Source organism: Aspergillus clavatus, genomic scaffold (genome assembly GCF_000002715.2).
Source record: "Aspergillus clavatus NRRL 1 1099423829796 genomic scaffold, whole genome shotgun sequence".
Taxonomy (NCBI): Eukaryota; Fungi; Ascomycota; class Eurotiomycetes; order Eurotiales; family Aspergillaceae; genus Aspergillus; species Aspergillus clavatus.
In genome coordinates this window covers 151,782-172,973 of record NW_001517103.1, presented here as the reverse complement: position 1 = coordinate 172,973, position 21,192 = coordinate 151,782, and the positions used below count along the sequence as shown (strand labels likewise).

The following is a 21,192-nucleotide window of genomic DNA, read 5'->3' as shown; positions in this document are numbered from 1 at the left end:
CCGAAACGCCCATTAAAATATATCATGCCAAGAATATCCAGGTCTACTACTCTGCCACCGTCTGGTGCATGACATTTGCCCTGTAGCTGTCTGACCTCTGGAGCAATTCCTCATGCGTCCCCCGATCAGTACAGCGACCGCCATCGATCAAAAAGATTACATCTGCCTTGCGAATCGTACGCAGGCGGTGCGCAATCGCAATTACTGTGATCCCCCTGGCGGCCTTCTCAAGCCCGTCCTGCAACAGCTTCTCCGACTCGGCATCCAACGCACTGGTCGACTCATCCAGGATCAATAGCTTCGGCTTGCGAACAAGCGCTCTGGCGATTGATAGTCGCTGCTTCTGACCACCAGAGAATTGGCTGCCGTTTGGTCCACATAGCGTTTGGTACCCAAGCGGCAGCGCTTGAATGACGTCGTGGATGTTGGCGAGCTTACATGCCTCAATGATGTCCTCCATGGTGGCTTGGTGGCCTGGTCGCGCACCCAGACCGATGTTGAACTCGATGCTCCCCTCAAAAAGCACGCTCTCCTGAGGTACCAGCGCAATGCTATCACGGAACGTGACGTCGCGGCGCTTGGTCACGTCGACGCCGTCGATGACCACGGATCCCGACTGCGGCGTATACAGCCGCTCAACCAAGGAGATGATGGTGGACTTTCCAGCACCACTGGGTCCAACAAGAGCGCAGAACTGCCCGGGCCGAATGTCAATACTCAAACCGTTGAGCACTTTGATATCTGGCCGTGCAGGATAGGAGAAATGCACGTCGCGCACCTGCACGCTCGAGGCGGTGCCGGATTCGTGGGCAGACTTGGGCTCGGCGCTCGACTCGACATCCTTTGCATCGGGGAGCGCGGGTCGCACATGCCCCTGCATCTTGTCGGAGCCGATCTCGATGAGACTCAGGATCCGGGCCATGGCAGCCCTAGCGCTGGAGAGCTCCGGAGCGAGAGCAAACATCTGACTCCACAGTAACGCACTGACAAGTAGGGAAAAGACGACGATAAGGAACTGGGTCTGTGTGTAATTGCCCGAGATAATCTGTTTGGAACCCCACCAGTATGCGAGTGCGTTCACCAGGTTGCCTAGGAAGTAGGTCATGGCCTGCCACAGACTGGCTTGCATGGTGACGATGAATGTGTCCTTGCGTGGACCCTTGAGTGAGCGCCGGTAGGTTTTGAGGGTTTCTTCCTCCAGAGACAAAGAGGCAATGGTTTTAATAGATGTGATAGCTTCCACGCCGATATCGACCGATTTGGTGTATGCGGTTTCGTGCTTTTCCTCGAACTTCCCAAGCACCCGCAGCTCCATGAGACCGGCACCAAGTAGAAGGGGTACCAGCGCGAGGCACACCAGTGCAATTCGCCAGGCAATGATGTGAGTGAGGATGATGGCGGCGATCAGGTTGACAGTGATGGAAAAGAGAGTACCAATGACAGAGCCGCTCAGACCTGCCAGGGCACTGCCATCCTTGGTGATATAAGAGAGAAGCAATGCAGGGGTTCGGCCATTAGACTGATGCCACTGCAGGTCCTGTTCAAACAACGATCGGAACGACAGCACTCGTACTGTGTAGACAATCTTCTCCGAGACCCAGCCAAACCCAGACCAGCTAACCAGATTTGCAAAGAATTCAATAATGGCCAGAACGAAGAACATCAATCCGAAGAAGTTACCCTTGGAACGAATGCTGTCCGGGCTGTGGCAGGGATTCAGGCTACCGACGGTGTTGCCGAAAATCACAGCTTCACCAGAGAACGCTCCGCCGACGATACTTGCGCCAAGCAGCGCCATGAAGATAATCAGGAGGTGGGGTCTCAGAGCAGGAGCATATCCTCGCGCAAGGGCCCACAGAGACTTGTTAGGCGTCTCTGGCTCATTCTCCTCTTCTGCGGACTCACTGACGGGAGTTTCAGTGGCCGATACCTCGTTCTTTTCAAGAATTTCTGGAATATCACTCGATAGACTAATCTTTTCGATGTCACCCTCTGTGGAGGTCTCTGACTTGCTAATGGTCTCGATGTTTATATCTTTCGTGTCTGATGCGGATCCGATAGTTTGCAGCCTGACGAGCTCAGCATAAGCTCCATTCTTCGCCATGAGCGCCGTGTGGTTTCCCTCCTCCACGATATGGCCCTTATGCATGACAATAATGTTATCTGCGCTGGTGATCGTTGATAGACGATGAGCAATGGTAATCACTGTCCGGCCTGTAGCAATGTTGTTGATTGCGCGCTGAATCCGCTGCTCGCTGTGGGAATCCAGAGCGGCCGTCGCCTCATCCAGAATGAGAACGGCAGGATCCTTGACCAATGCTCGAGCCAGAGCTACTCGCTGCTTCTGTCCACCGCTGATCAAACGACCACTAGAGCCGACAGACGTGCCGTAGCCATGCTGCAGTGCACTGATGAATCCATCCGCATCCGCCAGGACCGCGGCCTTCTGGACCAGGGTGACAATTTCGACCACCTCCGAGCCTCGTTCCTCGGCTGCCACCATCAAATCTCTTCCGTCTCTGACTTCGCTGGCAAGATCGGCTAACTGGGAACTGAGGAGTATGGGCGTCAGATGTGTATGCACGGGGTTACTCGAATTGATCAAGCCATGCGCGATGTTCTCCAGTAGCGATCTGTCAAGCAGAGAAGGCTCCTGCTGCACCAAGCTGAGGAAGCTTCTAAGGTCGCGCGTATTCACATCACGAATATCGTGGCCATCAAACAGGATCTGACCCTCGGTGGGATCATACAGCCTGGTAACCAAGCCCGCGATGGTAGATTTGCCGCTTCCTGAGAGGCCGACGAGGGCCGTATGCTTGTTCGCTGGTAGGCTCAGGCTGATCCTATCCAGAACAGTGATCTCCGGGCGAGATGGGTAGGTGAAAGAAACATCCTTGAACTCGAAGCCGCCTTCAGCCTGGGTGAGACGAAGGCCGGACGTAGTTGTACCATCAATCAACGGCTCACGGTTGATATCGTCCCGTAGTTTCCGGTGCGAGGCGACGGCTGCGACGAACAGGTGGAGGAAAGGAGCGACCTGACTGAGGAGCAGAGTAGCTAAATTCTGTTAGCAATGGTCGACAAGAGGATTATGCAGTAACTAACCTTCAACCAGGATAAAGATCACAGTGAATGTGGCACCCACGGTGGCACCGTTCGAGTCACCACTGACGGAATCGGCAATCCGTCTGCTTCCTTGCCAGAATGCAAGCCCATTGGCTGAATACGCGATGAAGTACAAAACCCCAGATTGCGTGCCAACTGCCGTCGCCTTTTTCAATCCCTCCTGTTCCGCCGATTTGAGTGCTTTGGAGAATTTGTCCTCCAACCGAGCATTTGCCCCAAACGCTTGTACGACAACGGTGTTGGACAACGCTTCTGACGCGATGGACGCAGCCGTAGCAGCATAATCCGACATCCTCCCCGAGAATTTCTCAATGTAGTGGCTTCCAACGAATGACATGATGAAATATGCCGGGATTAACGAGATAAGCATAGCAGCAAGGCGGTAGTCTTTGATGAAGGCCACAACATACGCTGTGACAAAGAAGGAAGCACTGGACAGGCAGATTCCGACCTTCTCTGACGTTCCCGAACGGATTGCCTGGATGTCGCCATTGAGTCGCGAGGCGATCTCACCGGGAGGAAGGTTATCAAAGAACGAGGGCTCCTGTCGGAGTAGGTTCTCTATGTAAGTTTCGCGCAGTCTCTGCGCCAGTCGAGCGCCGTTCAGACTCCAGCATGTGAGATGGATGTAGATCGCCACGAACTGAGCGATAGCCAAGTACACGATCATAAGGATTTTACCGTTGATGTCATGTTGGTATTCGGCATCAGACTGCGAGCTCTCATCAGAGCCGCACGTCACTGCATTGAAGTCGTCGAGGAGCTGACCGAACAGAATCCCGATAATGGGAAAGGGCACACCGGACGCGATGGCGAAGATAATCCCTAACAAGAGGCGACCGATATCGATCTTGGACGGATTGCCAGCCAGAAGCAGGCTGGGATAGCCCGAGAGCTTCTGGAGGAGCGGCATATTCAGCTTCACCTCGTGATAGTCAAAGAGTAGTGAACTTGAGCAATGTGCGGGCTCATTGAACTCAAGGACTAGCCCGTCGACAGTGATGTGGGAAAGCTAGCAAAGGCAACGCCATAAGAATGCGTCCACATGTTGGTCAAAATTCTCTCCATTCCGATGCCGCTGTGGACACTGCACAATCCGAGTGGCTTGGCTGCTCTGTGATGGCCGAAGAAAGAGAAGAGAAGAGAAAAAAGATGAACGCGCGAAGTGGGCATATGTATTGTTACGTAAAAGTTATCAGATCCGTAAGAATCCATGGTTATAACCGGGGAGAGTTATAGCCCGCCCCACACTGATTGATAACTTTTTCTCATTACGCTTAGTGTAAAGCTAGTGATATACAGGAATACCATACTTCAATACACTCAATCATTATGTACAAAACACCATCGATTGCCTTGGGTATTGTTGTATTTTGAGATGGTTGGTTAGTGAAACTTCAATTTTTGTATTTGTGTATCGCGTTAATTCCTCTTTTTCTACCCGACGCAGAGGTTCAGAACAGGTCGCTTAAACTAACGCCGTGTATCGGCCCTAGGGAATAGCTCTTCAGTCTCCACGCAATCCTGGCTAACATCCAAGGTGGATGTGGACTGGCCCGACCGTCTTCGCTTGCCTTGGCCACGAGCAATCGACTTGAAAAACAGGACAAGGGAGCCTGTCTATCTTGTTGATGTCTGCTACTCCTTGTCCATCGACACTCCCCATCGACCAGAGCGTGCAAGCGACTCAGACCATCCAAAATGCCGTCGTCCTGGCAGAAGAAGTTCTTTCAGTCTGCAGATTCCGCTGCGACAGATGTCCCATCGACTTCTCAACCTCCTCTAGACTACGGGGCCACGACTATGGAGGGTGCGACGATGCCTGGTTCAAAGGGAGCTGTCGAAGTCGTCAACTCGGATGCGAGCGAAGAAGTGCCCGACGAGAAAGCTCAGGCTGGTGTTAAGGAGGCTGAGGCTATCACTCTGACATGGACCAAGGCTTCCCTGGCAGCGGCCTATATTCTGTCAGTACTGGTCTGATTAACTCGATATGTACATTAACTAACCACGAGAGCTCAATAGGATGTGGTCCTTGTACTGTGTGAATGCCTTCCAGTCCTCCATTACTGGCAATTTGTCGAGCTATGTGACCAGTGGATTCGAATCGCACTCCTTGATTCCGGTCATCTACATTGTTTCCAGTGCCATGTCCGCAGCAACGTACATGCCCCTCGCAAAGATCCTCAATCTGTGGGACCGATCGGTCGGTTTTCTGCTCATGGTGATCATTGCAACCATCGGATTGATTCTGTCTGCAACTTGTCATAATATCGCAACCTATTGTGCATCCCAGGTAAATATCCTCGGACCATCAGACTCGCGAAGAAGGCTGACAGTCCGAAGGTGTTCTATAGTGTCGGCTTTGCGGGCATCATCTTCAGTATCGATGTCATCACAATTGATACCTCCAGTCTGCGCGATCGAGGTCTTGCCTTTGCCTTTACTTCGTCCCCATATATTATCACCGCATTTGCTGGCCCTGCAGCGGCCGAGCAATTTTATGAGTCGAACTGGCGATGGGCATACGGATGTTTTGCCATTGTCCTCCCTGTCATGGCCACTCCCATGTTCGTGCTTCTGCGATGGGCATACGGATGTTTTGCCATTGTCCTCCCTGTCATGGCCACTCCCATGTTCGTGCTTCTGCGATGGAATCGGAGCAAGGCCAAGAAGATGGGTGTCTTGCAAGAGAGGGAGCCTAGTGGCCGAACATGGATCCAGAGCATCATCTTCTACGTTATCGAGTTTGACCGTAAGTCAATCATTCTTAATAATGTTGTACCCTTTGCTTACCCCCCCCATTTTTAGTCCTCGGAGTTATCCTTCTGGCGGCCGGTCTCGTACTCTTCCTCCTCCCATTCTCCATTGCTGGTTCCGCAGAAGATGACTGGCGGACCGCTCACATCATTGTCATGCTGGTGATTGGTGTTGCATGTCTGATCGCCTTTGCCTTAGTCGAACGCTTCGTCGCACCAGTTCCCTTCCTCCCATGGCCCATTCTAGCTTCCCGGACGGTGCTTGGTGCCTGTCTCGTTGATGTCTGCTACCAAATCGCCTATTACTGCTGGTTCGACTACTACTCGTCGTATCTCCAGGTGGTGTATGGCACCAGCATCACAGTTTCCGGATATATTGTCCACATTTTCGATGTGGTCTCCGGTGTCTGGCTGATCTGTGTCGGTCTTCTGATCCGCAAGACTGGCCGCTTTCGCTGGCTGCTCTTCGCTGCCGTACCCCTATACCTCCTTGGAGAAGGTCTGATGATCTACTTCCGCAAGCCTAACTGGTCTGTGGGCTATACGATTATGTGTCAGATCTTCATTGCCTTTGCTGGAGGTACGATGATCATCTGTCAACAGGTTGCAGTGCTGTCGGCAACAGACCATAACAACGCTGCTTCCGCCCTTGCTTTCCTGAACGTCTTCGGCACCATGGGCAGCGCTGTTGGTAGCAGTATCTCTGGTGCAATCTGGACGCACACCTTGCCCGGCGCCTTGCAACGTCTTCTTCCCGAGGCGGAACTGCCCAATTGGGAGTCAATCTACGAAGACCTAGCAGTACAGCTGAGCTATGAGAGAGGCTCAGCCGCGCGCCAGGCCATTGCTCTTGCTTACGCTGATGCGCAGAGCAAGATGCTGATTGCCGGCACTTGCATTATGGCCCTTTCTTTGATCTGGATGTTTGTCATTAGAGATATCAAGCTGACGAACAGCACACAGACCAAGGGTGTCTTGTTCTAAGCTACTGGATGTTGTGTACGAGACTACATTCACTGGGTCATAAATATGGTCCACATTGTGTGAACAGGGGGTTTGAGGCTGCGTTGCCAGTCTCGCTTGCTGTCCAGCTTGATTCATATTTTATCGTTTTTAATTCTCTTGATGTTTTGGAATACCTGGATAACGGCTGGATGTTATTATATAGGCCGATGAATAGCTATTATTTGATATGAGAAAGGCAAAAGAAGTTATGAGTTAGAGATGAATTGTAACAAAAACCATTTTATGTTCACACCTACCTAGCCAGCTGCGTTTTTTCCTATCATTGCTTGGTATGATCCCAAACCATGATTCAAATTCTGTCATTGTGAAGTGCTAAATGTCAAGACATTGCCAAAATCACTTCGCTCTCGCAGCCAGCCTTGTCAAAGAGGCCATCTCTTCCACATGAACCTCGTGCATGAGACCCTTGCCAAGGTAGAAGACATTGACAGTTAAACGAAGCATAGCAACAGATCAAATCCTCCGAAAATCTCTCTCAATGAGGCCAAAGAAAATTCTGCTCCTTGGCAGGGAGCCACCAAATCTATTAGTTGACACTATCCGTACAGGGGAGAGCTATCCTCGTATTTACAAAGTCAATTAATAGCCCATCACTGGTACGCGGTATCAGATGATCTGATAAAATGCGCAGCTCCGTTTCCGCGCTAGAAAGATTGACCCACTTGGCTGTATTTCCGTATTTCCATAAATACAACGAATCCTGCGGTAACTTACACTGGGTATGAAATGGTATCCCTGTGTCTTTCTCTCTGGAGCGAAATGACAACTACAAATTGTCTCCCTTGGCAGTAGAAAGAGTCGAGCTAGATTGATTCAGTGCTGCAGTCATTAGGTAACAGACTCTCGTCCTCTCTTTCCCCCCCATCCGGATAATGAGTCTGCCGTGCTTTCATCTTATCAATCAGTCCGAGCAAAACCCTGTGGATTAGAAGGCCCATGTTTTTTGCTTCCATCCATCGTTCTCAGCCTATGGTTTGATCTGATAACCTGTTTGAATTTTGATTCTCCAGGCATTGTGGATAGACCCAACGGTCGGGTTTATGAGGATGAAGAAATATGGAATCGGCGCATTCGCTCCCGCTGCCGACGTCATGCGCAATTGCCATCCCTTCCGGTGACGGTGCTGGCAAAGCTCCGAGATTGGAGGCCATCCGGGAGAGAATTAATGCTCTCATCCTGCAGAACTATACTTGGAAGAGTTGTAAAGTCCATGTTACTAGGATTGCGTCAATCGTCGTGCAAGACTGTTCCTGCTTCCGGGCTAGGATATGATCCTTCATACCAACTATCAGCTTGATTCTCCAATAATTCAGAGTACAATGGAAGCCGATACTGGCTCATTAATTTTAGTATGGTCTTAATATCACCAGGCTTGACTTGAACTTATATTTGTAGGTTAAACCAAAATCCCATTAGCTACAACCTTGCGTACGTGGACACCACATTTAAATAAGCAAGACACAGAACGCATGTTCATAGCCAACTTGTAGTTTGAACAGAATGAGCATCAAGCCAGCAAACAAGTCTGATGATGTCTATCATCTGCCCTACGATGGAATCAAAGGCAATGTGCACATGCTCGACGGCAATTTAGCCTTCCATTCCTCATTTCTCCGGTTTCTCTCATCTCGCTGATAGAAACCATACCAGCGGATGCAACATCCACACTGAGGCATGCAATGCCATCTATCGCCAGGCCGGAGAGTCCCCATCTGACCTTGCAATCCCTGCCGTGGTTTAATGCAGCACTGGCAGGCACAAGCACAGCAGCCCCCGTTTGCTTTACACTCCATGATCTGCTCTTCGAACATCTCACTCAGCTGCTTGGTGAGAAGCTCCCTTATCCAAGCTCCAGCAGGAGCGTACCGGCGATATGTCAACTTCTCCCGATTAATCCTTCTATAAATCGACAGTATGTCCGCATGTTCTTTCTCCAGGGCGTCGAGCGCGAGCTTCTCCTCCACTGTGAGACCCTTCTCCTCTTGCCTTTGACGCAACTGCAACTGGTCCAGAGTTTCAAGGATGTGGATCTCGGCTTGGATAAGAGCGTACTCCTTTTTCATGGTCACGAGATACTTGCATCGCCAGGCGAGTTGCCAACGTTTTCTTTCGTCAGTGGTAAAGAACTTTGCCACTTTGTTGACAATTCTTGCCCATTCACGTCGGTTCCTCTGTATCAGATAGTGCTCTAGAGTGGCTAAAAACCCGTCCATGGAGTTTCTTCTTTGTTGGATCTGCGTGTATCCGGCACTCAAGACAAGAATTGTAGACGCTAGGCGTAGCACTGATAGTAGGAGTAGCATAGCGCAGAGTTGACTTAAACGAGTCTTGTTATCTTCGAAGGTCTTCAACTGGAGAAGTTTTTTTTTGAGGACTGAACCTCTAGTGGGTTAACCAGACAAAGTATATATGCACACTTGTGTTGACGCCTAGCACTCAGTATACTCATACCACTGACATCACCATTCTGTACGAATTACTCTACCCATGGATAGGAAAAACAAAAGGATATATAGAGTACGAGCAAACAGATAACATAACATGATAGCCCTGGCTGCCTAATCCTAAATTCCCGTTCTGGTAGCGGCGATGGATCTATGCCCCTTTCACTTCTCTCTACTCTTGCTGCCTTCTGTCTCATGAATATCTGACAAAAAATGACAGATTTCTCAACCAGCCTCTTGTAGACTTTCTCCAGCTGACAAGTTGCTCTCTTATCTTCAAATTTGTTCGAAAGATCGAGGAGTCTAGATCATACCTATATTGACTTGAGTCTACTGAAGCTGACCAGGCAACTCCGCTATGACAGTATGTATATGTCTCACTTGAACCAAAGTTATTCAGTCATTGCTAATTACTACAGCTCCCATATCGTTGCTCTGAGCTACATCTCTCACTCGGGAACTGGCCTTCTGTCTATCCCTCCTACGAACAAGATCACATATCAAACCCTCCTGCTGCACAAACCACACATTCCGCGTCGCCCACTCCTTCTCAGGGCTGTGCAATCGAGTCTCAAACTCGCGCAAAAGCTGCGGGATAATCTTGTGCATTTCAATCAAGGAAATATTCTTCCCGATGCAGGTTCGCGACCCGGAGCCGAAGGTGAAGAAGCTGTGCTCCATCTTCTTCAACTACTGCGGATCACTATCAATTCAGCGCTCGGGAACAAACGAGTCCGGGTCGGGGTAGACCCTGGCATCCCGGTGCAGGACCCATGCGTTGATGCCGACGATCGTTCCGCTCAGTATGTGTTTGTCGCAGATGGTTACTCCTCCCTTGGGTACCTCGCGTTCCAGGATAAGTCCGATTGAGGGATGCAGCCGCATGGGCTCTTTCAGGACGGCCTGGATACGGAAGGTGTGTTGTGGTTTCACGGTAGGAGATCGAATTGCTCAGCCTTCCATTTCGGTCAGCATCGTCGATCTCGACTAGGAGTTTGGTCATACCAGTCGGGTTCTGGAGGAGGAGATAGAAGACGGCCCAGAGTGCAATGGCATCGGTATCTGACCCAGCAAGAAATTCGTTGAAAGATGAACAATGACGTCTCTTCTCGGGGTCAGACGCATGGACGGCGGGTGAGCTTCAGGAACCTGACCGCACAAACTAGTATATGTCAACATGCCCTGGATAGCTTCAATTATCCCATCCATATCCCGCGCCTCTTCTAGAAACTCGAGCTTCTTGGCAAACGTGAGTTCCCTGACCACATCAAAGGTGTTTATTGAAGCCACGTGCTGAGATCGACGGGCATTTTGTGATCAGCAAATTTTCTGTTCTCGGTGGAATATTTCGTCGCGGGCGGAGAAGAGGTTCATCTGGGGTTTTTTGTTCCATGTTATGCATTGAATAGGGTAGTAGAAGCTAGTCTGCATCCCATTAGCTGCAGCCTCTTAAGCACTTATTTCTCGCACATACCTTTGTAAACCCTTGTTCAAACTGTATATGATGGGAATGACACTAGGATCTCCGAGAGATATATGCGGCATAAGCCTTAGGGAAGGAAAGAAGGGTCAATGCACCCATGTTGCAAGAAGACTCCGAGTAAGAATGTGCTGGATAAGCACTTCCAGGATCATTCATCCACCGTGGAGGTGCTGCTCTTATACGCTTCCAAACGTAACGGCCTTATCACATCACCTTGCAGTCGCATATCCGATGCGGAGGTCGGATCGGAAAAAACTCGGATCTCTCTGTTATCCACGTTGCAATTGGGAGAGTGACGGAAAGTGACAGATAAGAGTTATGGAAGCATTGGTCAGGAGGGCTCTGTAATCCCTTCGAATCAGGCGGATGATCCCCGTGGGGAAACGCGGGGGCGGGGAGATCTGCAGACAAGCAGGGAGGAGGGCAGCCAATGGGGAGGTTTTCCCAGTCCAAGAACAAGGAAATAGTCATTGAAGCCCTAACTTTGTCCCCTCAGGGAGGCTCAACTATTGTGAAAGCACTTCAGACATGCCAGAATTGCTTAGAACTGGCAAAAGGTTTCATGACCGGAGATGTTTACACAGATTTAGAGAGACCTTTTACGAGCTGCAATGGAAAGGTTGAGAAACGAAGATTATCTTGAGTGCCAAACGCGTTTTGTACAATCGACTAAAGCACACTATATTGTACATTTTCCTTGGGAATAACTCCAGTGTTCAACTGCAGAGGATATGTTCCAGCGAGCACTGTTGACTTGTGAAAAGGCAATGGTTTAGAATCTATGCAAATATTGGAAGCGGCTCAAAACTTGGAGAATCTAGACTCGGATGAGACCAGAATTTGAGAGGCAGAGATCAAATCTGACAAGCACTTATTAGCAAAGAGAAGCTCGTGGGTCCAGGTCATGGATCCACCCTAAGGGCAATCCAAGACCTCGCACGCCTCTATTTATTACACCAGCGTGTCTTTACAGGCTATGAGGATGGCCCGCTCACCCTCTATATCTTGAACATTGGCACTCTCTACAAAGACCAGAGAAACCTAGAGGTAGCTCGACGAAACAAAGATATACAAGCAAGTGCTCGCACTCTCTGCAGGTGCTTTGGATCCATATTATCGACTCTATTATCTGACGACTGATGAATGAAAGAGAGACCAGAGGAAGCAAAAACAATGTATCAGGAGCTCCTGATGTCTAAAAAGGCGATGCTGGGCCCAATCACCCATCTACAGTGTTGGTAATGCAGTCTGTACGAAGAGGAAAAAGCAGGGGCGACGAGAAAGCGAAATAAAACACCCAACGCAAGTCTACTACAGTAGCGAAAGAGGATGGAGCTTCGTGTTCAGTTTCAAAGCATGATTGTACTTTCACTAAGACATGGGCTCTAACCCTCTGCTCAGTATATGGGCATGGTACTAACGTATTGATCAAAGCAGTGGCCTGGTCAACAAGTATACTGCACCCCATTCAAATTGTGATAGAATGATCGTTCCAAATACAGTGACCATTTCGAGAATATTCAAGTAACTTTGAGTCAGAAATAGCGGCAGGGGCCATCATCAATGCATACGGAGTAGCTTCAGGTTGAGAAACCTGGCTATCAGGAGAATTCTGGGAGAGTGCTCGGTGGCAATGAGGCTCAGGCCACGGAGTTGCTGAAACGTGGAGCATTCTTGTCCTCTAAGCTTGAATTGAGATCATCAAATCGGTCATCCGGGGTACAGGCAACCATATAAAACCTTGTACATGCTAAGCTCTTGTTATATTAGTCTGCAGTTGACCAAACGATCACACGGCAGCTTTGAGGAGAGAGCTTAGCCAAGGATGATATATTGACACTTGACAGGCAATAATCCCCCAGTGCAAGCTACCAGGACCTATTGGTCACCCGGAGTCAATATGAGTCATTGACGGGTCATGCTAGTATAACATAGCATTAGCATAGATTAGTCTTTCTTAATATGATTTCTCCACAGCTTCTGCCTATTGCAGTGCCATTGTCCCCTGTTTGAAAGTTGAACACCAACAACGACATAGATGACTGACCAATAGGCCGCCGCTACGTATGGATGATCTCAGACGTTTTGACTTGTGTATGAAGGTATAGAAAGAACTGTGATTTAGTTAAGGCATATAAAATTACAACTAGGTGTGAGTTGTTTTTTTTTTTTTTTTTTTTTTTTTCAATACAACCAGAATCTATCGAATATCGGTATACCTCAGATAGACGAATACTAAGCATCAGAAGTTGAACTCCCCGTCCCCAATTCGGCTCCATTAAATATACTAATAGCATCTACCAATATAGATAAGCCCAAGCTCTCGAAATGAAGCTCCCTCTCAAAACCCTTCTATTCCTCGGATTTGCCTCCGTTGCGCTGGGTGTTCAACTCCCGGCCCCAGGCGCCACCGAAGAAGAATGTGGACGTCTGGGAATCATGTATTATGATCCCGAGGATCTCCCTGAAGGAGTCACTCCTGAAGATGTCCGCCACTGCGCGGCTCATCCTCTGAGTGCCCAGAACTACTGGGGCTGGGGCGATTACTTGCCCAGATGGTTTCCTTAGACGCATGCCGACGATATCAACACGTGCTCGATACGGACCTTCTCACCATCGGCTGTGCTTCTTTGATAAGGAAATTCGAGAGGAAGGCTGTGAGATACATCTTACACTTCCTGGGGTTCAGTTGGTGATAGTGGTTGGATATTATGTGCCTGTTGGAGGAATAGCATTCTTCTTTGTAGCTACTTGTCATCATTCATTTATCTCCTCAAGTAGATGCAAAGATAAAGCAAGTTCTAGCGAAATATTGATTAGAGCCGACCAGAGTAGGCACTTCCTACCTCATCAATCGAACTATTAGACTACTGTACATCAAAGTCTAGCCACCACATATAGTGAATTATGCCAGTTCCAATATTATCACTTACGCACAACTGTGCCTCAGATTGCTCGTCGGCGTGGAGACAAACATGGAGGATGATCGCGTCCAGTCGGAAGATATGAGCCAGCCATATCCTGGCGAAATAGTCGGGCGAGCATCCCCTCAGGCAGTAGTCAAAGGATATTGAATATTGGGGGGACTGATCGACGTGGGGGCTCTGGCGCATCAAATTCCTTGCCCATTATCAGGTTGATTTGGTTGGCAATCCGAGCCACAGTGAATGCGCTCGAGATGTTCAACGAGGAGGGCAAGCTTATCGAAATGATCATAGGATCACTCGGTTCCATCACAGTACTTGTGGTTTCGGAAATGTGAAGACATTGAAGAAAGTCCTGCGCCAGCATCACACTGTCATAGCCATAGCACAAATGCTCCGATTTTGCAGAACTTTTCGATCAACGGCCGAGCGCGAGAAATAGGGGGAGCACTGTACTACTTGGTTGACGCGAATCGCTACTCATATACTACCAGGCCATACAGACAAGGGGTTCATATTATTTTTGTTCGCGAAGAACTTATCATACCCCTCAATCTATAGATGCCTCCCAAAGAAATCCACCACCTTCGGCCCGGACACATCTAGGTGATCATACAGATCGGCATGTGTCACACCCTCGATGACCATCAACTCCTTGGGCTCGCTGGCCTTCTCGATCCCGTCCTCGCTGAACCACTTAGACCCCGCTTTGGTGCCCGTGATCATCAGCAGCGGCCGGGGGCTGATCATCGAGTTATACGCAAACGCATCAAAGTTGCCCATCAGGTCCCAGCTTCGAGCTACACACGTATTTGTCGCACGGGGATGGTTGGCACGCGGGGTGCGGTAGTAGCCCGCCAGATCGCGGAACGACTCGGGGAAGTCCGCAGGCATATCCTCGATACGCTCCGGCAGCAGGTGCACAAGCGGCACCTTCTCGCCCGTGAAGCCGCTGTCGCGGTCCCGGCCTGCGGCTTCAAGCTGCGCGTGCAGGATCTTCATGTTAGACGAGTCCTTGTCGAAGCCGCGGCGCGCCATGGTGCCGACACAGACGGCGACGACGGTCGCCACGGCCTTGATGCGTAGGTCAGTCTGTGCGGCGAAGGTGGCATAACCGCCTGAGGCGCAAATGCCCAGCACGCCGGTGCGCTCTTTGTTGACGTCACTTCGGCTGCGCAAGTATGTCACGGCGCTCTTGATGTCCTCGACGCGCTGGGCGGGGTCTTCAAGGCTGCGTGGTTCACCGTCGGATTCGCCCTGGTAGGCGGCATCATAGGCGAGGCAGGCAAATCCAGCTTGTGACAGGGCGCGGGCGTAGTTTGCAGAAGATTGTTCTTTGATTGAAGTCCAGGGATGGGCGATAACAACGGCTGCGCCGGAGCGATTGGGAGCGTTGGGCGCGGGATGGTAGAGATGAGCAGCAAGTTTGAAGCCGCGGGAGAGGAAAGAAACGTTCTCGGTGGTAGTCATCTTGTCAACTGTTACTTAGTTATTGTTATAATGATTGAATTAAGTCGGCTGGAAGCGCGTTGGGCTTTTATAAGGGCGTTCCGCCATATGAGACGTGTGCGTCATGCCGAAAGCTTCACTAAATTCAGAAATTCTTCGGGCATCATCAAATGGCCCACTTTTGAGATAATATCCCCGATACCTCCGTGAATGTAGACATTCACTCCGTTGATCGCATGTGACTAGATGTTTTGGTCTGAATATGTTGAACTGGTATTGTGGAGTAAGATGTAGTCGAGCTGGAGTAGAATCCGGGGTAAGCGAGAGGAGCCACAGGATCACAGCACGGCATGATCTTGATCCATTATTGATATTGATATTGTTATTGTTTGAACTGATTCAAGGAACACGAATAACTGACGGTTCACGGGTCCATCTACCCTGTCATCCAACTATTTCTCCTGTTGTCCTTCATTTGACCTTTCCTACCCTCGGACTCCTCAGAAACTCTTCCTACAGCTCAACTCTGGGGCATCACTATACCCCCAACGGTCAGCCCCAAACAGTCTACTTTCAGATAGCAGTCTTTTGTTGTGGTTGTTCATCGTTGTCAATGCTCCTTACACATCATAGGATATGATACGTTCGAGCTGGCCGGCAACGGCGCAAGGTGACCTGCTGGAAGATGAAGGGTATGCGTTTCGTCTATCTCACTCTGTGGGCCGGACCACTTCAGCGGCTGATGTTACTCTCATCTGCTACCCGTTATTGGTTTCTTACTGATCCTGTGTAAGGCCACGATGATGCCGAGACAATGTACTTGATGCTCTCAGTCTTCTATTCAACAGGTTGTTGACTTGGTATTGTCCAAGATACTTTCAAGAGAATTTCCAAACACGTGAGCACTTCGTGCAGTGTCACTCAGGTTCTTATTTTTGCTCAAAGTATCTGGTCGAGGTGCCCCTGACTGCACAGGCCCGCAAATACCTTCGGCATGAGCAGCTCATAAGGTGGGGGAGTCGGGAGGCGTGCCATATTCGCATGAATTTTGTACTCAGCAAACCAGTGAGTATCTGCGGCGTCATTAACATTTGACAACGGGCAGAGTCCTGAACGAAGAATAGCAAGTAGCTGCATAGGTCAAAGGCTCGATTGTAGAGGGACGTAGCCGTGAGAAAACAAATGTGTCTCGCCTCAAGCCATGGCACGGCCTGGTGGACTCTGGTCCGGATGGCTTTGGCTGCGTGATCTTCATTACAGACCACGCGGCTAAACAATGCAGATAGCTTGGTGTCAAAGTGCTTTGCCTCCCGGGTCTTTCGGCCGGAGCCAGAGTTCGCTAGTTCCCTGGATGTGGTGGTATCATCAGGGCTAGGGTGTATAGCCTGCAAGCCTGCAAGCTCCTTGATTTCCAGGTTAATTTCATCCTCTAAGTCATTGGTGCTATTCACCTAAGCTCCCTTGCCCTTCAAGTTGACTTTGGACACCGTCCTCATGGCCAAGGTTATGTACGATGAGAGGACAACTATGCGCGATGTGGCCACCTTCATCTCATCTAATGCCTCTAGTCCCTACTTCAATTCCGGCAGTGTATCAATGGTACAGAATTTGCATAGGAAGTCCAAGGTATGCACTGAACTGGAATCAAATAGGAGAATCGTGAATGCATCGCCCAGGCGGGCAGTCAGCTGACGTTGGATGCCTTAGTGATCAAAGCAGCCAGCTAGGATGCCTTAATTTCCTTCCCTCTGTCTGGTAATTCTTTCTTCCAGTTGATCCGAGGGTTTTAATTGCTTCCGTCAACGATTAATTAAAAAGAAGTCGGTAGCTCAAGAACCTTTCTTTGCCGTCAGGCATATTTGCTACTATCCCCAGATAGTTTCCTCAAAGTTTGTCGTGAAATGTAAGTAGCCATGGGGTTGTAAGCCATGGGCGTGGATAGCTGTCCAATGCTGAATCACCTTGGACAATAGCGGTATCTCGAAAATGCACAAAGCCATCACGGTGAATATAGGGTCAGATTGCAAGTGGCCCAGGGACACCACACTCGAGTCACTTTCTGGCTGTGTCCAACTGCTGTCAGCAGCTAGAGGAGAGGAATATATCGGTCCTCTGATTCATGCTTTGTCTCGTTTCTTTGTACCTACCAGGCACTGATCTTCAGTGCTTGCAGAGCCATGAAAGAGATGGTTTGGTAATTTGGCGAATCTCGGGTATCTAGATCCTTTAGATGAGGAGCATAGAAGAAGAGCATCATAGTATGCCTGATTCCAAGAGGTTGGTAAAGAAGAAGATGATGAGGCAGGACTCTCTGTATGTATGTTGTGGCAGATTATCAATCAGTAGTATCGTGAATAGCCTCTGTTTCAGGAAATCCTTGGTAACATGCAGCCATTCACTAGCTTCTCTCCTGATAGATTGTGTCCCCCAAATCTGCCATTGACACTCCTCAGAGTCCTCCTAGGAAGATGTTGGGAGATTCTCAAAAGAAAAAAAGAAAAAAAGAAAAAGACGAGCCTGGCGGGATTCGAAAACAGGCTCTTTCTTGTGTAGTCACGTGATGCGAGGATAACTGACCAATCACGAATAACCACTGTCTCACTCTGTCACACTGCGAAATCCTTTGTCCATCTCAATCTCAATTGTGATCAATCCATCTTTTATTGGAGTCGGTTTGAAGATCAGTTCTATGGTCATTGGTCAGATCAAATTTCTTCAATTTCCAGCATGTCTCTCATTGAGACAGCCCAACTTTGGGTGGTGCAGAACAGCAGTGGCATTCAGCTACCCGCTTCTTCGGTCCCACAAGAACACGGTGACAGTGACACAGATTACAAAGTGGGTGGCCTTGGGGCCCCAACCTCGAAGCTCAACAACTGAACAAAACAATCATAGATCGTTGATCGATCAGTGGGGGGTCTCGGTTAATTTCCAAATCACTACTACTACGTATGTACAAAAGTGGACTGTTGATAGCTCTCATCCACGGTCTACCTTCTCGAGCAATTTCCTTCGTTCTGGGCGTCGAGTGTCCAGACCTAGACCTAGACGGAGACTCAAGGTCGTGGTCTGAAGGTTAGCAATAAAACGTCAGGTTGTCGGAGTAGCTGTGCTCTGCATGTTCGAAATAAGACTTGTTGCTTGTTTGGATATCCAAGCGTCCTCTCGACTCATCTCATCTGCAAATATGATTTGCTTGGTCGGTATTACAAGTAATGGGAGGACAAACCCGCACCGCCGTGCGTTTCCTTTCCTTGCATGGTGCAGTGCGAGTCACTGAATCACACAATAATAGTCCGGAGTACTTCATACCAATTAGCAATGCCGAAAGTTGAAACTGTCTCGGATTAATTCCTATCTGCTTACTACTTGCCTTGCAACTAGCATTATTAATATTATTATTGTGCAATTGTCCACTCTTGGCACGACTCGGGAGACACCCGCAGCAAACGCCAGGCGACATCGCAAACAAGCGCTCGGGAATCACTCGGCAAGGCACAGGAGCTCGTTTACATAATTATCAGATGCTACGCAATTCCCGGCTGGCGCAGCAATTCCTTTCATGTCGCTCAGTAGCTACACTACTTCGTAGCTGCTGCTGGCTAGCTGTGGTCGTCTGGTCGATGAGCGAACTCTCGATTCCCGCGAGGCAACTTCAAGTCTACAAGAATAGATACCTACTACGGCTAGCAGATGTCAGTGGATCCTGATATGACCTCGTCGGCTGGCGAGGTCCGTTCCTATTTCTTGCTTTGCTTGGGAAGGGGGATTTCCATGTTTTAATCTGGGTATCGAATATCCAGAAGGAAGTAGGCAGAAAACAGGCTAGTGCGATACGGGGAATCGGTTTCATCTACCTTAGAAGAATCCGATGACGCTGTGGCAGCAAATTGCACGTGTAGGGATTAGAATGGACATCTAACGGGTCTAAACGTCTGTTATGGACGGGTGTGTATATAATGGAAGCCCACCTACACTATACCGAGGGAGGCTGTTCGTAATGTGTAATGTGCTCAAGCGAAGATGCTTTTCTGCCTGCTGAGAGTTCGACGGACTTGTGGAAAGAGAAAGGGAAAGCAATCGTCGAAGAAATAGAACTGACAAATGCGCAGTGAACTAAAAAATAGCCATGTCCTTGCACCTTGACATAGTGAATAGCAAAGCAAAAATGTATCATTAATGATGAGCTTTATCTCATATCCTATCAACTCCAATTGTGCTAATAAACAAAGATCATATATAGAACTGCGCTCCCGCTTATGTGTGCTTTAGGTCGATCGAGAATTTGGGTACAGAGAATGTGACGTTCTTCGGAGAGGAGAAGGCCTCGGAGCCCAGCTGGAGCACACCCATATAGTCGCTTCTTGAGGGGTAGATATCACCGTTGAACGTGAAGAGATCCTCGATCAGAGGATAGAGATCACCGGTAAAGTCTTCTGCTGGTTCGGGTGCCAGCCACGTCATGACGTTCTGCTTTTGGCCGTTCTTACCGACGTAGAGCTCACTAGAGAACACAATTATCAGCAAAAAACGTGTAGTACCGAAGCGACCATCACTCACAATGTCGTCCCATCTAAAACCTTGGTTTGAACAGCATTAGGCCATCCAAGGGGTTGCGTCGCCGGGCCAAATCTGGCAAACCACACCATGACTTCATGCGAGGCCTCAGTACTCTTCTGTGCCGTGTTCGGATCGTTGTGCAAGAACATATCAAGGGCGACGTTGGTGTTGAGAGAGGAGGTGTTGAGTTGCTCAAACATTGTCGTTTCCGCGGGCTGTTCGCCAAATCCATATGTCCAGTGGAAATCAACGTTCACTCCCTGTAACTTGTCGAGCTGAATGGGTAGAACATCATCGACCATGACGTTGGGGAACGCGTGCACAGGTTGAGTCTCCGGACCTGGGTCGAACTGCCATGTTACGGAGAATTCGGGAGCTGTGACCTTGCTTGGATATGTTCCATTTTCGAATGTGGTGATCTACATCAACGACAACCGTTAGTACCGTACAAAACCAGGAGGACCGGCTGCATCAAAAGACCTATACATACGTTCATACATAATGATCCGACGGTGTCGCTTGTCACGCCCCATTGATTGGGATTTACTATGGTGGTGGTCAGATTCCGAATTCTTTCGTCCATACAAGGCAGCATCGGCAAACCCGCCCGGCACACTTACAGGTAAAGCTCGCTCCCTTCGAGGATGGCGTGATACCATATGATAGCTGACAGAACTGTGTGTTTGTGACTCCATTGTGAGTGGTGCTACCACTACCTCCTGGAGGCGAGGACCCTGAACCAGGCCCTGAACCAGAACCTGGTCCTGATCCCGAATCCGAGCCATCGTCACTGAATAACGGCGCCTGACCTGTAGCCTGTCGATGGGCATCAATTCCCATCAAAGCTCCGACGGTGCCTCCGATCGGAATCGCCAAAAGGCCAGCGTTGACCACCCATCGAAGAACCATGATCGTTTTGGCGAGATAATTGTGGGAGTTGAGGTTAAAGATGTAGTCTAGTGTTTTTTTTTTTTTTCTGGATAGAGAGCGAGTTCAAGGTTGTCTGCCAGGCTGCTTGTCTGGATGCAGCCGGGAGGATTATGATCGTAGTGGGGAGTTGCAGCTGGAAACAGCAAACAATAAGCTGTAAGGTGATTACAGAGTAGTTAATAATTCCAAAAAAAAAAAAAAAAAAAAGAAAAGAAAAGAAAAAGTACTTAACAGTACTGTATGGAGATAATCAGGCAAAAAAAATAAAATAAAATAAAAAAAATAAAAACAAATAATTAAATAAATTGATTGATGAGTGAGTGGATTTGAGTTTAGGATGGGTGATCAGGGACAAAGAATAGACTAATGACATGCTTGTCCTCGATAAGCTGTGGGGCCAATGTCTTAAGATGGAGTTATGAACTGGTAATGTGGCTGTATCAGAATGGACACATTGTGGATATTAGGATTATTTAATTGGTTGAGGCAGCCGC

At 49.1% G+C, this 21,192-nt stretch overlaps 7 protein-coding genes across 7 annotated transcripts, besides 7 other annotated features; 3 read left to right on the top strand and 4 right to left on the bottom strand.

Moving 5' to 3' along the window:
• Positions 1-46: 46 nt before the first annotated feature.
• On the bottom strand, positions 47-4,039 carry ACLA_060990 (ABC transporter ATP-binding protein; the record flags this gene model as incomplete). The annotated part of the gene is made up of 2 exons (XM_001273564.1): positions 47-3,057; positions 3,106-4,039. 2 exons carry the CDS (start codon positions 4,037-4,039, stop codon positions 47-49), a joined length of 3,945 nt encoding a protein of 1,314 aa, XP_001273565.1.
• A 788-nt stretch (positions 4,040-4,827) lies between these two features.
• Positions 4,828-6,866, top strand: mirD (putative MFS siderophore iron transporter; the record flags this gene model as incomplete). Its single annotated transcript, XM_001273563.1, has 4 exons — positions 4,828-5,090; positions 5,149-5,419; positions 5,470-5,878; positions 5,935-6,866. 4 exons carry the CDS (start codon positions 4,828-4,830, stop codon positions 6,864-6,866), a joined length of 1,875 nt encoding a protein of 624 aa, XP_001273564.1.
• Positions 5,641-5,778: a microsatellite.
• Positions 6,867-10,063: 3,197 nt separating the features above from the next.
• On the bottom strand, positions 10,064-10,408 carry ACLA_060970 (uncharacterized protein; the record flags this gene model as incomplete). Its single annotated transcript, XM_001273562.1, has 2 exons — positions 10,064-10,255; positions 10,358-10,408. 2 exons carry the CDS (start codon positions 10,406-10,408, stop codon positions 10,064-10,066), a joined length of 243 nt encoding a protein of 80 aa, XP_001273563.1.
• A 2,587-nt stretch (positions 10,409-12,995) lies between these two features.
• Positions 12,996-13,020: a microsatellite.
• Positions 12,997-13,020: a microsatellite.
• Positions 13,021-13,163: 143 nt separating this feature from the next.
• ACLA_060960 (uncharacterized protein) lies at positions 13,164-13,403 on the top strand (the record flags this gene model as incomplete). Its single annotated transcript, XM_001273561.1, has 1 exon — positions 13,164-13,403. One exon carries the CDS (start codon positions 13,164-13,166, stop codon positions 13,401-13,403), a length of 240 nt encoding a protein of 79 aa, XP_001273562.1.
• A 911-nt stretch (positions 13,404-14,314) lies between these two features.
• Positions 14,315-15,229, bottom strand: ACLA_060950 (alpha/beta hydrolase; the record flags this gene model as incomplete). The annotated part of the gene is made up of 1 exon (XM_001273560.1): positions 14,315-15,229. One exon carries the CDS (start codon positions 15,227-15,229, stop codon positions 14,315-14,317), a length of 915 nt encoding a protein of 304 aa, XP_001273561.1.
• Positions 15,230-16,702: 1,473 nt separating this feature from the next.
• On the top strand, positions 16,703-16,935 carry ACLA_060940 (uncharacterized protein; the record flags this gene model as incomplete). Its single annotated transcript, XM_001273559.1, has 2 exons — positions 16,703-16,807; positions 16,861-16,935. 2 exons carry the CDS (start codon positions 16,703-16,705, stop codon positions 16,933-16,935), a joined length of 180 nt encoding a protein of 59 aa, XP_001273560.1.
• Positions 16,936-17,693: 758 nt separating this feature from the next.
• Positions 17,694-17,718: a microsatellite.
• Positions 17,719-19,465: 1,747 nt separating this feature from the next.
• On the bottom strand, positions 19,466-20,677 carry ACLA_060930 (glycoside hydrolase family 12 protein; the record flags this gene model as incomplete). The annotated part of the gene is made up of 4 exons (XM_001273558.1): positions 19,466-19,712; positions 19,769-20,187; positions 20,259-20,314; positions 20,389-20,677. The coding sequence occupies 4 exons, from the start codon at positions 20,675-20,677 to the stop codon at positions 19,466-19,468; spliced, it is 1,011 nt and encodes a 336-aa protein (XP_001273559.1).
• A 208-nt stretch (positions 20,678-20,885) lies between these two features.
• Positions 20,886-20,921: a microsatellite.
• A 33-nt stretch (positions 20,922-20,954) lies between these two features.
• Positions 20,955-20,994: a microsatellite.
• Positions 20,956-20,986: a microsatellite.
• Positions 20,995-21,192: the final 198 nt, after the last annotated feature.